General features: G+C 37.8%; 1 protein-coding gene across 18 annotated transcripts in view; it reads left to right on the top strand.

Moving 5' to 3' along the window:
• The window catches only part of KDM6A (lysine demethylase 6A), a 260,874-nt gene that overhangs the window by 689 nt on the left and 245,654 nt on the right, over positions 1-14,531 (top strand). For 17 of the 18 annotated variants that reach the window (XM_004376914.2, XM_023731902.1, XM_004376913.2 and 14 more), the window contains exon 2: positions 119-182. In XM_004376914.2, coding sequence (XP_004376971.1) covers positions 119-182 — 64 coding nt within the window. Of the gene's footprint in view, positions 1-118; positions 183-470; positions 489-14,531 lie in introns of those variants that run through there. The other variant, XM_023731906.1, reaches the window with a different exon arrangement.

Genomic DNA, 14,531 nt, shown 5'->3' with positions numbered 1-14,531 from the left:
GCGCTCTCCGCGCCGCCGCTGCTGCCGCCGCCGCCGCCGCCAGGGCCTTGGGCTCGGGAAGGGACGGGTCGGTGGCGTTCCTGAAGAGTTAACGAGCCGCGTGTCTGTCTCCCCACAGCCGCCTCTTCGGATTTGTGAGGTTTCATGAAGATGGCGCCAGGACGAAGGCCCTTCTGGTCAAGGTAAGGCAGCCGCGCGGGTCGGAGCGCGGACGCGGTCTCCCCGGCCCGGGCCCCGCGGCCCAGCCAGCGTTCATTGTGACCGCGAACGATGGCCGAGGGGCTTCCGGAAAACTATTTCCTGCCTCTGCTTTCCCCCCACCTCAGATACCTCGCTCGCTCCCTTGCGAAATCGCCCTCTCCTGTAGCTTGGGCAACCGAGGCGGCAGCGCTTTGGGGCCGGGTTCACTGGGTCGACTAATTTTACGGCTTGTTGGGGGTAGGCCGGTGATCACCAGGGTGCCTGTTTAGGGCCAGGGGATCGTAAATGTGAGCATATTTTTCCAAATTTTCGATTTATTTGTCTCTCACGCTTTTTTATTCTTTTCGTTCAGCCAGGGTGTTCGTGATGTCTACTGTTACTCAAACGTTTTGGGCTTTATTATGTCTCCCAAAGGGGGAAGTTGCAGATAGTTGAGGGTGGTGAAGAGTTTGCATGGGGCTGTTGACATGTATCTCAATTGGTATGTGTTTTACCTGAAGTTAGGTGACTTGTTTACTTTTTGGGTCTTGCTGCCATAGAAATACCGCAGTTATCTGTGAATGTGTTTTCTTCCTAGAGCCTTGTTTCCTGTGTGTCTGACAGGGGAGGCCAGGAGGATTCGGGGTGTAGTCTCTGTTTATTGTGTGGAAAGTTGTTGGCACTGTCATTTAGTTAAGTAATGGCTGCTCCTATCGGCCCAAGATGGCGGGACAGGGTGGGAGGAGAAAGTGAAGCGGGGGGGGTTTGGGGGAGGGAGGAGAGGTAAACATGGAAATAAATAGTAGGGATGAATAGGCCTCTCCTTCGGAGTGTGTAGTTCGATGGTGTTTAATAAAAATTTTCCAAGGTTATTTGCAAAAAAAATTCTTGTACCTTTCCCGTGCTTGGAAGCAACATTCATAAGTCTGGTGTAAATGCTTATCAACCTGTAGCACATTTAGTTACCCGTCCGTAAGCTATTGAACAAAGACTGGGAGTCTCTGTCTGCATCAGTTTGTATCTCCTAACCAAAATCTGATAGAAATGGTCTTTGTATGCTTTCTCCTTAATTGGGAGCATGAAACTTGTAGTGTGTGCAATAGCTGTTGCAACCATTAGGTATTTTCTTTTCTAGCTGAAATCAGTAGCTTTGCATTTGACACCTAGCTTTGTTGTTGGAATTCAAGAAGGAAGTTTGAAATGACTAAAGTATAGCATTTTATTCTTAGGTTGATTTTTTTGTTGTTGTTGTCCTGAATTTTTGTTTGGTTTAGCAGAGCCATTAAGTTCTTTTCTCTGTAGTTACACTTCTTTTTATATTTAAAGGTAACTGAGTATAAGGGGTTTTGATTGCAAATAATGATTCAAAAACTAAACTGAAATAATTCTTTCCAGTAAGCCCAAGCCTTTGACTGATAAAGAAAACAGGAATTAAACTTTGACTATATATAGGTATTAATTGGCTTCATTAAAAATTATCGCTGGAAAAATGAATAGTGCCTAGCTCTGGAATGATTTGAGCACCAATGATTTTTGGTTTCCTGCCTTAAAAAAAATTTTCAGTTTGAGTACTTAATTTTATTTAAAAATACTTGTCTACTGTCAAAGTGGTCATTCCAAAAGGTTAACCAAAGATTTAGATTTTAAGAAGCATTATTTTATTTTGGAATGATTATTGAAGCTTTAACATGGGGTTGATAAAAAATTCATTTGGAAAAGTTCGGACAAATCTATTACTTTTGGTTATGATAATGAAGAAATAAACAGAATACGATGTTTTCTGTGGATAATTTGTAAAATGCTAGTTAACTTCATGTCTCAGAATGCACATATTCAGATGAATTCACAGTGGATGGTGCTTAACATTGGGTTTCAGATTGTAATGTTGAACCCCGGCAGTTATTATGCACTACTGCGTTTAAATTTTAAGGAACTGAGCATTTTCAAATGTTTTTTGTAAAGGTGTGCATTACTTTCTTAACGTTTGAATAGAGTTCCATTTTAAAATGAGAAACTGGCTAAGCTTCATTATGTTTTAAGGAAGAATTATAGCTTCATAAAATACAGGGTAATTTGATTAACTACTAAGTATTTGTTGAGCTAAAGAAAAAAAATCTTCATTACTCAGACTCAATACTAATGAAGTCCTACCTGCTTAGATCAAGATTCATTAGCCTTAACATTAAAATAACTGTTTTAAGTGCAATAAAACATTCTGGGGTATGCTTGCAACCTCATGCAGTTCTCGGTTGCATCCTTGTGTGCCTGAACATTCCAGTGAAATGTGTAATGTAAAGCTTGACATTATATAATCTCTCACTCTGTGTTTGCAGTGTATTCCGAATAGAATGAATAAGCTGGAGTCCTCCTGTAGGAAGTATTAAATTATTTAGTTTCATACATCTTTTTAACCATTCTGAGAAACAGTATTTTCTTTGTGGAATGTTGGGCTCTGTTGGTTTCAGAATTCTTATTATCCGAAAGTCTTAAGAATAAGATTTGGCTTTTCTCTACCAGGTTACTTACCTGTGGGCTATGATTTTTGTCATGCCACCCTCCCCACCCCTCGAAAAAGACAAGTTCAGTGTCTACACTTTGTATAGTAACTTTTTTTCTTTCTGACAGAAACTTGGCTATTTGCTACTTGTTTTAAAAAATTCTTATTACTGTATATATTATTGGATAAAAAATGTAACTCTTGACTTTGGAAAGCTTTGGAAAGTTTAAAACATTTAATTAATATATCTTATTTGCCCCCAAACATACATTCTTTTTCCAGGCATGACGATACTTTATCCAAACCACTGATTTCTCTTGGTCTCTGAATGCTTTTGTAAGATTCACTTATATTAAAGTCATTGAAAGAATTTTTGTTTGTAAGATTGCCATTTGATACACTGTGCCTGGGGTTTTGGATTGAAAAATACGTCAGTAATACAGATATTCTTTTTGTAGTAATATCTTTAAAATAAGGATGTAAATAGCTAGTGGTTGCTGAATCAGAGTTCTTGAAATATAGCATGATCTTGAGCACTTTGCTCTTTCAACTAATGCTAACCCGTAATCTTCTGGTAATATATTCAAGATTTTTATTTTTTAATTAGTGTAGTTATTGAGAAGTAATTAAGAAGTGAAACATTTTAAAAGAAATTATGCTGACTTTTTTAGTGTGCTTTTGAAAACCTTTTGGATTAATTTTGCTTTCATTAGGATATGGGTTTGAGTCAAAATATAAAATAGTATAATCACAGTATATAGTAATACTCTAAAGCATAACTATAATGATAATATAATGCTAGAGGGCCGGGGGATCTTATCTGTGTCAGGGGAACTATTGATGAAATACATCGTTGTTGTTAGGTGCTGTCGAGTCAGTTCGGATTCAGTGACCCTACGTACAATGAAACGAAGCACCGCCCGGTCCTGCGCCATCTTCACAATCATTGCTATATTTGAGCCCATTGTTGTAGCCGCTGTGTCAGTCTATCTCATCGAGGGTCTTCCTCTTTTTCACTGACCGTCTATCTTACCAAGCATAATGTTTTTCTCCAGGGACTGGAGATACATAGCAGTCATTTATTTTGAAGTATCTTTATGTCGATTTAAGTTTGTCATGTCAATTTATTTTATTGGAACTTTTTTTTTTTGTAATTGTATGTATCAGTAGAAAGATTATACAGAATACTTAGAAGAAATTGTGGATTGTTTACCATTTAAAAATGTGTGTACTTTTTGTCTAGAAGACATTAGTATTAAAATAGTTGTCATTTTTAATTTTTTGGGTAGTGGGGATAGTTTAAGATCCATTAAAGCACACATTTTCCTGAATTTGACCTGGATGTAAATGGTAGGGGGAAAACTATTAAGTCAGTTCTAGAAGTGGCTTTTTTATACTGTAATATTTGGATGTTGATGATTCATATTATGTGTTTCCTGTTTAAATCTTTAAAAAGGGATAAACTATTTCCAGGGCTAAAGATGGTTCGTGTTTGGGTTAAAAAATTAACCACAGAAATAATGTGATATATTGTGTTTAAAAACTAGGTCTTTAATTTGATGTGTTTCCAAAATTAGTTTCTAGTTTGGAAAGTTGTCATTTAAATAATTATAGTCATTATTGTTTACTTGGACAAAGTCTAATGCAGTTACTACACAGGAAAGTATAGTAACTTTCCTAAAATTTTGATATATTGCTGGTAATAAAGCTATAGTAAGAAATTACAGAAAATGTTTACGTATTTAGGCACAAATTAGAACTGCAGGAATATGAACAGGTACTTTTCAAGTTCTGGGTTTTTTTTCCCCCCACCGAGTAGCTCCTTTTGTAGAATCAATTACAAATTAAAAATGACTAATACAAATTCAAAGGGCTGCTTGAGAAGACAAAGTATTAGAGTGAAATGTACAAAGACCTGGAGTTAGAAAACCAAAAGGGAAGAACATGCTTGCATTTCTAAAGCTGAAAGAACTGAAGAAAAAATTCAAGCCTCAAGTTACAATATCGAAAGAGTCTATGGGCAAAAAATTGAATGCCGCAGGAAGCGTCAAAAGAAGATGGAATGAATGAATACACAGAGTTACTGTACCAAAAAGAATTGATTGACGTTCAGCCATTTCAGGAGGTAGCACATGATCAAGAACTGATAGTACTGAAGGAAGTAGTCTGAGCTGCAGTGAAGACATTGGCAAAAAACAAGGCTCCAGGAATTGATGGAATACCAATTGAGATGTTTCAACAGATGCAACACAGGAAGTGCTCACTTGTCTATTCCAAGAAATTTGGAAGACAGCTACCTGGTCAACCGACTGGAAGAGATCCATATTTGTGCCCATTCCAAAGAAAGGTAGTCCAACAGAATGCAGAAATTATCAAACAATATCATTAATATCCTATGCAAGTGAAAATTTGCTGAAGATAATTCAAAGAACGGTTGCAGCAGGACATTGGACAGGGAACTGCCAGAAATTGAAGCCGGATTCAGAAGAGGACATGGAACGAGGGATATCATTGCTGATGTCTGATGGTTCTTGGCTGAAAGCATGGAATACTGGAAGGATGTTTACCTGTGCTTTATTGACTGTGCAGAGGCATTCAACTGTGTGGATCATGACAAATTAAGGATAACATTGTGAAGAATGGGAGTTCAGAACGCTGTACTCATGTGGAACCTGTACCTAGAGCAAGAGGCAGTTATTTGAACAAAAGAAAAGGATACAGCATGGTTTAAAATCAGGAAAGGTATGCATCAGGGTTGTATCCTCTCACCATGCTTATTCATCTGTATGCTGAGCAAATAATCCGAGAAGCTGGACTATATAAAGAGGGATATACCATCAGTATTGGAGAAAGACTCATTAACAACCTGCAATATGCAGATAACACAACCTTGCTTGCTGAAAGTGAAGAGGACTTGAAGTACTTACTAATGAAGATCAAAGACTACATCGCCTTCAGTATGGATTACACCTCAACATAAAACAAAAATTCTCACAATGGGATCAGTAAGCAACATCATGGTGCCCAAAAGCCAAACTCACTATCCTCGAGTTGATTCTGACTCATAGTGACCTTGTAGGTTGGAGTAGATCTGCCTGTCGTGTCCAAGGCTGGAAGTCTTTATGGAAGCAGACTGCCACATCTTTCTCACGCAGAGCGGCTGTTGGGTTCAAACTGCCGACCTTTCTGTTAGCAGCTGAGCACTTAACCACTGCACCATCAGGGCTCGTTAACATTATTATAAGTGGAGAAAATATTTAAGTTGTCAGGATTTCATTTTGCTTGGATCCACAATCAACGACCTTGGAAGCAGCAGTCAAGAAATCAAAGGACGTATTGCATTGGGCAAATCTGCTGCAAAAGACTTCTTTAAAGTGTTAAAAAGCAAAGATGTCTCCTTGAGGGTTAAAGTATGCCTGATCTAAGCCATGGTATCTTTAATTGCCTCATATGCATGTGTAGCTGGAAAATAAATAAGGAAGTCCGAAGAAGAATTGATGCCTTTGAATTTTGGTGTTGGCGAAGAATATTTAATATTGCACGGACTGCCAGAAGAACAAACAAGTCTGTCTTGGAAGAAGTACAACCAGAATGCTCCTTAGAAGCAAGGATAGCGAGACTTTATCTCACATACTTTGGACATGTTATCAGGAGGGACCAGTCCCTGGAGAAGGACATCATACTTGGTAAAGTAGAGGGTCGATGAAAAGGAGGAAGACCCTCAACGAGATGGATTGACACAGTGGCTGCAACAGTGGGCTCAAACGTAGCAACGATTGTAAGGATGACACAGAACCTGGCAGTGTTCCTTCTGTTTTACTTAGGGTCACTATGAGTCGGAACGAACTCCATGGCACGTAACAACAGGGAACATTTGACTGCCACCTCTGAATATTTTAGGTTGTTAAGAAGAGCTGCCCGAGAGATCAATTTTACAACTTAGGTGGTAAGTATAGTGATGGGCCATGCACTTACCAAGTGAAGGCTCAGTGCTTGGCCGACTACAGTGTAAAAAATCATTTTCTGATTTAGATTGTACAATTTTTAGTTTCTGTTTATACCATATGAATATTATTTTACAGATGGGAAAGGATTTTTAAGTTAATTTTTAGTTGAAATTCATTGTGCTGCTTTGAGCTCTTTGGCATTGATGTTGATGACTGATAACACTGCATAATTAATAATATTTTTAAATGTATTCAGAGAGCTAATTTATGTTAACAGGACCAGATTGTCTAAGAATTGAATTGGTGGTTAGGCTATTTAGAGCCCACATGTATTTATTTGTAGACTAGTTAATTAATGGAGTTTATTTAATTAATGGATAATTATCAGTCTTATGAACTTATATGAAGTTTCACATAGAACTGAGCAACAAATATTTGAATGTGCACTAAGTGCAAGTCTTCTGTGCAGTGACTATGAAGATAAGATAGATATCCCTTGCCTGCATTGAGCCTACAATCCTCTAAGAAGGGTGTTATAAGGATGACTAACACGGCAATATCGGGGCAGAAAAAAAATGTGAAGTACTGTGAAAGTTTGTAATAAAGGGCAGTTTAACAAGTTACAGGTTAGAATGGCTTTTTCTTATTAATGGAAGGGGGATTGTTGCTCTATTGTGTTCCTTGGAGATGGTGTTCCTTGATTTAGATATTAGCGTGCCATCTTTTAATTTTGTTTAGTAAAACATGATTAAAAATGAGATTTTAGCTTTTAGCAGATGTTCAAAGGATGAGCTGCTATGTGTTTTGTCCTTCCCTGATCTCATTTTTAGTAATATTTTTCTTTGTAATGGTTTCTTAACTTGGGATCCTTGAATGAGTGTTCACGGGTCAATTTAAGAAATTCTCTCGCAGTTTCGGATAGATCCTCAAGAAGTAGTTAATAATAAGTCTTCTTGGAGTACAAATATCTCTGGGATAAGGGGAAGAGAAGGAGATTTTGATCTTTTCACTGTATAGATTTTCTACTGTTTATTTCACCATGGACTTTAAAAAGAATAGGGTAAGTACTGACACTGAGTACACCAGAATGTTATATTTTGGTTGACTAAAGATGGTTTTTAAACCACCATGTCTATAGTTACAGGAAGTACTTGTAAAGCAAGGCTTCGAACTGGTTTATTTTCTGGTTCAAACCCCTGCTGAGAATTTGCATTTCCACCCCAGATATACTGAATGTACATTTTAACAAGATCTGCTGAGAATTTGCATTTTTACCGTAGATATACTGAATCAGAATATATTTTAACAATCTTGATAAGAAGTAGATTCGGATTCAGTTTATCTAGGGGGTGGAAAAGCAGATTCTCAGCAGGGATTCAAACTGGTTCGGAGCCCTGGTATAAAGGCTTTATCGTCAACTTGGGATACTTCTGAACTTGGTGGTCTTTGAGGATAGGAGTGAATGAAGTAGAGATGTACCCAATTAGGTCTATTTCTTTGTGTTTTAAGTGGCTTTGTGATAGTCACTGTACTTGTTCGTTCTGTTCATTCTGATCTTTAGCATCTGTTTCATTGCTCATTACTTTTGGGCCTTATTTGGCACTGGCTGACGTTTAGGATCTAATTAATTAAGATCTATAACGTGGAAGGCTAGGGATATTCCCTTATTTAGGCATCTTTAGATATCTGAGCCAATTTGTGGGCTATTTGCCATTTTCTTATGTAAGCTTTAACTTTTTCTCTTATCCCTTTCCTCCTCTTTTTCTGTTTTTTGTCTGTTCCTCTACATTGCTTAAACTGTTGGTGTCATTGTGTTGTGAAGAAGTTGGTCACCAGAGTTGTATTTTTGTAATTTTGTCTGTGTTTGAATTAAAAAAAGATGCTGCTGCTAAGTTTATTCTCAGGGAGAAGGTTGGAGTTTGTGTAGTTAAGGGTATTATGTGAGGTCATCTAACTCATTTTAATTTAGAACAATGAAAGAAACAATTTTAAACAAACGGTTGCTTTCAGACTGTAGACGTATTACATTATGTCCATTAGATTCTTCTCCTTTTTAAAAAACAGTTTATTAGGGAAAATTTATAGTATTTTCAAAAGTAGAGACAATAAACCAGTCATCACCAGCTTCAGCAGTTTTCAATTCATAGCCAGTCTTATTTCATCTATATCTTGCCCTTCCCTTCCATTATTTTGAAACAAATCTCAGACATCAATCACATCATTTAATCCATGAGTGTTTGTCTGTGAATGATAAAAACATATTTGAAACATAGCCACATTGCCATTATTACATGTAAAAATAATTTATTATCAAGTATCCATGAACCTTGTTTTTTGCCTTATGGAAGTTAAGAATTAGTTGCTTGGGAAATGAGAAGAAAGCAGATATTTAGCTGTTGAGCTGCACGATGAGAGTTTGTGTTTTGGTATTGTGGTAGGATTCTGCCAGTAACAGAAGAGCTAATTTTCTCTAAGAATTTTATGAATCTTAGTTGTATGAGTCTGTCTGGATAGTTTATATATTTAGGGAAAATTTCTTTCCAAGGTACAGTAGTTAAAATAAATGTTCCAAGTTTTTGAATTTTAAGTATCAGAATGAGAACTAGAAAAGCTTTTGCTTTGCTTGATTGATTCATGAAACATTGTTGAACTTCTGTGGGTGAGGGACTGTGCCAGGTCCTGGGACAACATTAAGATATGGCCTCTGCCCTGCAGTCTGGGGAGAGATAGATTGAGTGATCATGTGATGTTGTTAAGTACAATAATAAAGGTATATGCAAAGTGCTATGAACGCTCAGTTGATGGAGCAATTAAAACATTTAAGACATTTTATTATGGATAATTTAAAATATACACAGGTATTGATGGTTTAATGAACTCCCATCTTCAATAATTATCAACATTTGGGAACAATTAATTTTAACTGGAGAAGTGGGTGAGGGAAAATGCACAAAGATACAGCATTTGGTCTTGATTATGAAACATGGGAAGTTTATCAGGTATAGCAAGGGGAAAAAGAGGGCAGCGAGTTGGAGGCATGAAGTTAAATGGTAGTTGAGGAATTGTGAGTAGTCTGGGGTGGATCAAGGGTAAGGTGTTTCAGTGGAATTGGGAGAGGTTAACTGAATATGTGAAGGGTCCCATCACTGTAGGCAGTAGGGAGTTTGGGGGCATCATTGAATTTAGCTCTTTAATCAGGGGAAGTGACGTGACCAGAGTAGGTTTTATGGGAATATTAATGGCCACAGTGAGAACGATGGGGTGGGGGGGAAGTGGGAGTGGGAGAAACCTAGTTGTGAAGTACTGATGGGTAGATTTTAGAGGAGAATTCTTCTACGATGTATTAGATGTTTTACTTATGGGCAAGTTATTTTATCTTTCAGAGACTCAGTTTTCTCATCGTAAAGGGGAAGTAGTAATAGATTCCTGCAGAATCTCGCGTTGTGTTAGACATAAATGCATATAAAGTACCTGCTATCGGGCCTGGCATGGAAGGTGCTCTCAGTACAAGATAAATGTTATCGTCTTGGAAAAGACAATTAAGGTTAAAACTAAAACTGTGGTTTAGGAATGAGGAGAGAGATGGAGGCAGAGTTGAGATTTCTTGAAACAGCCTTCCCTTGGCTTTCATAACATCACACTACTTTGGCTTTCTTTCCTATCTCTGACCACATCTCAAAGTCTCCATTGCAGCCTCATTTCCTTCTACCTATGCTTTAAATGTTGGAGTTTTTTAGGCCCTGTTCTAGGCCTTTGTTTCTCACTCTGCTTTCAACTTGTATATATACCTTGACCACCTCCTTGACTACGTGGGTATCTTGAAGGCACCCTAAACTGAACATATGCAAACTTAATTTATCACTATCTTTAATGTTCCTTAGTAAATGTCGTTTACCATTACACATGCCAGAAACCTTGCAGTCATTTTTGACTCCTTTTCTTAACCTGTCAAGTCCCAATAGTTACCAAGTCTTGTCATTTCTACATCTTAAATAAATCTCAAATATGTTTGTTTCTCCCCATCCCCATTGCCACCATCCTAATTGCAACGATAATCCTGTCTTTGGGTTTTGAAATACCTTTCTCCAATTCATCTGAATAATTATACTTGTGTATAGTACAAAATTGAAAATTATATAAATGATGCTGCAATGAAAAAATTTTCCTCCCACACTGTCTCCCAGTTACGTAGGTCCTATTACCAGAGGCCGAAACCCTGGTGGCATAGTGGTTAAGAGCTATGGCTGCTAACCAAAAGGTTGGCAGTTTGACTCCACCAGGCGCTCCTAGGAAACCCTATGGGGCGGTTTTGCTCTGTCCTATAATGTCGTTATGAGTCGGAATCGACTTGACAGCAATGGGTTTTTTTTTTTTTTTATTACCAGAGGCAGCCTCTGATCCAACTTTATTAGGTCTGTGTTTTCATATTTCAACACATACATAAGCATATTCTGTTTTTTTTTAGCATAAATGAGAATGTTGTATACAGATTGTTAAGATGCTTTTGTTAATTTTAGTTTTTGCTATATGAAAAGGTAAGTTTTTATGTTGAGATGTCTTGAGTTTGAGAGTTGTCTGTCATTCAAATAGTGAGATGTTGGTGAGGGGATTGGTTTGGGTGATTTTTAAGTTATTTTGATTTTGAGTTTCTTTTTATACGTGGTATAAAAAACCGAAACCCCACTGCTGTCTAGTCTATTCCAACTCATAGTGACCCTACAGGACAGAGTAGAACTACCCCATGAGGTTTCCGAGGCTGTAAATCTTTATGGAAGCAGACTGCCACATCTTTCTCCCATGGAGCGGCTGGTGGGTTTGAACTGCCAGCCTTTCGATTGGCAGCTGAGCGCTTTAACTATTGTCCCACTGGGGCTCCTTATACATGGTATGTTGTTGTTAGGTGCCGTTGAATCAGTCCTGACTCATAGCGACCCAGTGTACAACAGAACAAAACATTGCCTGGTCTTGTGCCATCCTCACGATTATTGTTATGCTTGAGTCCATTGTTGCAGCTGCTGTGCCAGTCCATCTCGTTAAGGGTCTTCCTCTTTTTTACTGACCTTAACAAGCATGATGTTCTCTAGGGACTGGTCCCTCCTGGTAACATGTCCAAAGTACGTGAGATGGAGTCTCACCATCCTTGCTTCCAAGTAGCACTCTGGCTATATTTCTTCCAAGACAGTCTTGTTCATTCTTCTGGCAGTCCATGGTATATTCAGTATTCTTTGCCAAATTATTTAACATGTGGAAAAGTCTTAATTGAAAGTGTCTTCACATGTGTTTTCCTAAGATAGTGGTTGCTTAATTTTGTATGTTGTGAAATCTCAGTTGGAATAATTGGCAAATTTTACCTTCGGTATTTTGGTTTTATTGGTGTGACTGATTACCAGGCTCTGTGAATACTCATTTAAGTAAGTAATTTAATTCGTTTTTTAAATGTGTATAGAAGTAGTCATAGTCTCCACTTAATAGCTTGTGTTTTCAGGAGTTATTCATCTTCTTGATTTATTACTTAGTTTTTATTATAGAAAAGGAAAAGCAGACAAATTTGCATTCCTGATTAGTTGAAAAATGTACAGCCCTTAGTGTGATATTAACTTATTTCATAACAGAATCTTTGTTTATAAATTTATTGGTGGTGGGCTAGAACAGTGGTACTTTACTTTTGTGGATTCATTATCCCTTTGAGGATCAGTGTAGCTGCATGCATTTTGTATATGATTTCAGGGAGCATAGGGGATCCTCTTGAAGCCCAACCATGAACTCCCAATATTTTCAGTTTGTCCAGTGTAGTTATTTTTGCATAGATGTGCTAATGATTAGAAGTATGTCTGGGGAGAAAGAAAAACTTTAGAATCACTGGATTGGTTAGACTGAGTTTTGCAGTATTCTATGGCTACTTCATATATTCTCTCAAAAAATCTTCTCTGTTGACCATAAGGGTGCCACTGGAAGAGAATGTGGACTGATTCCTAGAGAACCTGTTGCTTTAAGTGGAAAAATACCTGTCAAGCACATGCTTCATTAACATAGTTATAGGCTTTAGTACTGTTTCCATAGCCCAAACCCAGAAACCAAACCCACTGCTATCAAGTGGATTCTGACTCATAGCGACCCCATAGGGTTTCCAAGGTTGTAAATCTCTACGGAAGCAGACTGCCACATCTTTCTCTGCTGGAGCCGCTGTGGTGGTTTCGAACCGCTGACCTTTCAGTTAGCAGTCGAGCTATTTAACCACTGGGCCACCAGGGCTCCTTTTCCACAGCCCCGGTGCTCAAAATGCTAGTTTGACTGGGAGGCTGTGTGATATGCCACAATGGATTAGAAATCAAAAGACCTGTGCCTGCTGCCTACTTTAGTCGAGTCAATTTTTATGATCCCTAGTTTCACAACCTGTGAAAATGAAGGACTGGGAATGAGGAATTTCCAAGGTGACTGTCTAGCACTGAAATTCTAGATGACTGCTCATTTCAATTTTTAGGGTCAATTTTTAAAGATTTGACCTAGAAAGAAGACACAATTGAACTTTGTTTTGGGTTGTAATTTTGATTTCAGCTGTAAGCCTTTAAGACTGGAAACTGAATAAATGCAGGCACACAGTGGAGCTGAGAGTTGTATGTTTTTGTTAATTTAGTATGATAATCAGGTAGTTTTCCAGTGGTTTGAAAGTTGTTCATATTTATTGGACTGTTATTTCTTAGGTCAGATCTGAGGTTTCTATTTTTAGGAGATGGGTATAATGACTTCGTATACCTGTTTGCTATGAACTCATGTGATGACAGGGCAAAATAAATTCTCATGTGAATTAAGAAATGTGACATTGAATACTATTAGGTACTAGGCATAAGAGTAGCAAGAATCACTTGGCATTAGTTGGGGTACTTTCTGATCTACAGAATGTTGGCGTTTGCTTTGTGTGTGTATACATATATGTATGATTATACATTTATTATAAGATTGTTAAAAAGGTTGATTTGGGGTTTGTAAGAGTTTTTTTCTGTATGTAATTTTTTTTATTTTGTTGTGGAGAGTATACACAGCAAAACATACATCAGTTCAGCAGTTTCTATTTGTATATTAAGTGACATTGGTTACATTAACCATTCTCACTCTCCTCTTCTGAGTTTTCTCCCCGATTGACATAAATTCACTGCCTCCTGAAATTCTTATCTTTGTAGTTGCTGTTATCAACTTGATCCCATACAGATCTTAAAAGAACATAGTATTTAAGGCGAATTTTTTTTTACTAGGTTAGCCAAACTATTTGGTTTTAAGAAGACTTCAGGGGACTTTTTTTTAAATTCAGGTGAAGGTTTACAGAACAAACAGTTTCTCATTAAACAGTCACTACACATATTGTTGTATGACATTGGTTAACAATCCCATGACATGTCAACCCTCTCCCTTTTCGACCTTTTGTTTTTTTTTGGGTAAAAATACACATAGAAATACACCACTTAAAAAATTTCTGCATGTACAGTTCAGTGACATCGATTGTTTTTTCAGTTGTGCTGCTATTCTCTCTTCAGATGAAGGTTTACAGAACAAAATAGTTCTCATTAAACAGTACACATACTGCTTATGACAATGGTTAACCACACTACATGTCAACACTGTCCTTACTCAATCTTGAGTTCCCTATCACCAGCTTTCCTGTCCCCTTCTGCCTTCTACTCCTTGTCCCTGGACTGCTGTGCCTCATTAGTCCCGTTTTGTTTTATGGGGCTGTCCAATCCCTGGCTGAAAGGTGAACCTTGGAAATGACTTCACCACTGAGCTAAAACGATGTCTGGGGGCCATACTCTCAGGGTTTCTCCAGTCTCTTTCAGGCCAGTAAGTCTGTTTTTTTGTGTGTGTGTGTGTTAGAATTTTGTTCTACATCCTTCTCCAGCTCTGTCCAGAATCCT

Source organism: Trichechus manatus, unplaced genomic scaffold (genome assembly GCF_000243295.1).
Source record: "Trichechus manatus latirostris isolate Lorelei unplaced genomic scaffold, TriManLat1.0 scaffold00046, whole genome shotgun sequence".
Taxonomy (NCBI): Eukaryota; Metazoa; Chordata; class Mammalia; order Sirenia; family Trichechidae; genus Trichechus; species Trichechus manatus.
Note: the sequence above shows the minus strand (reverse complement) of the source record. Positions and strands in the feature narration are given on the sequence as shown.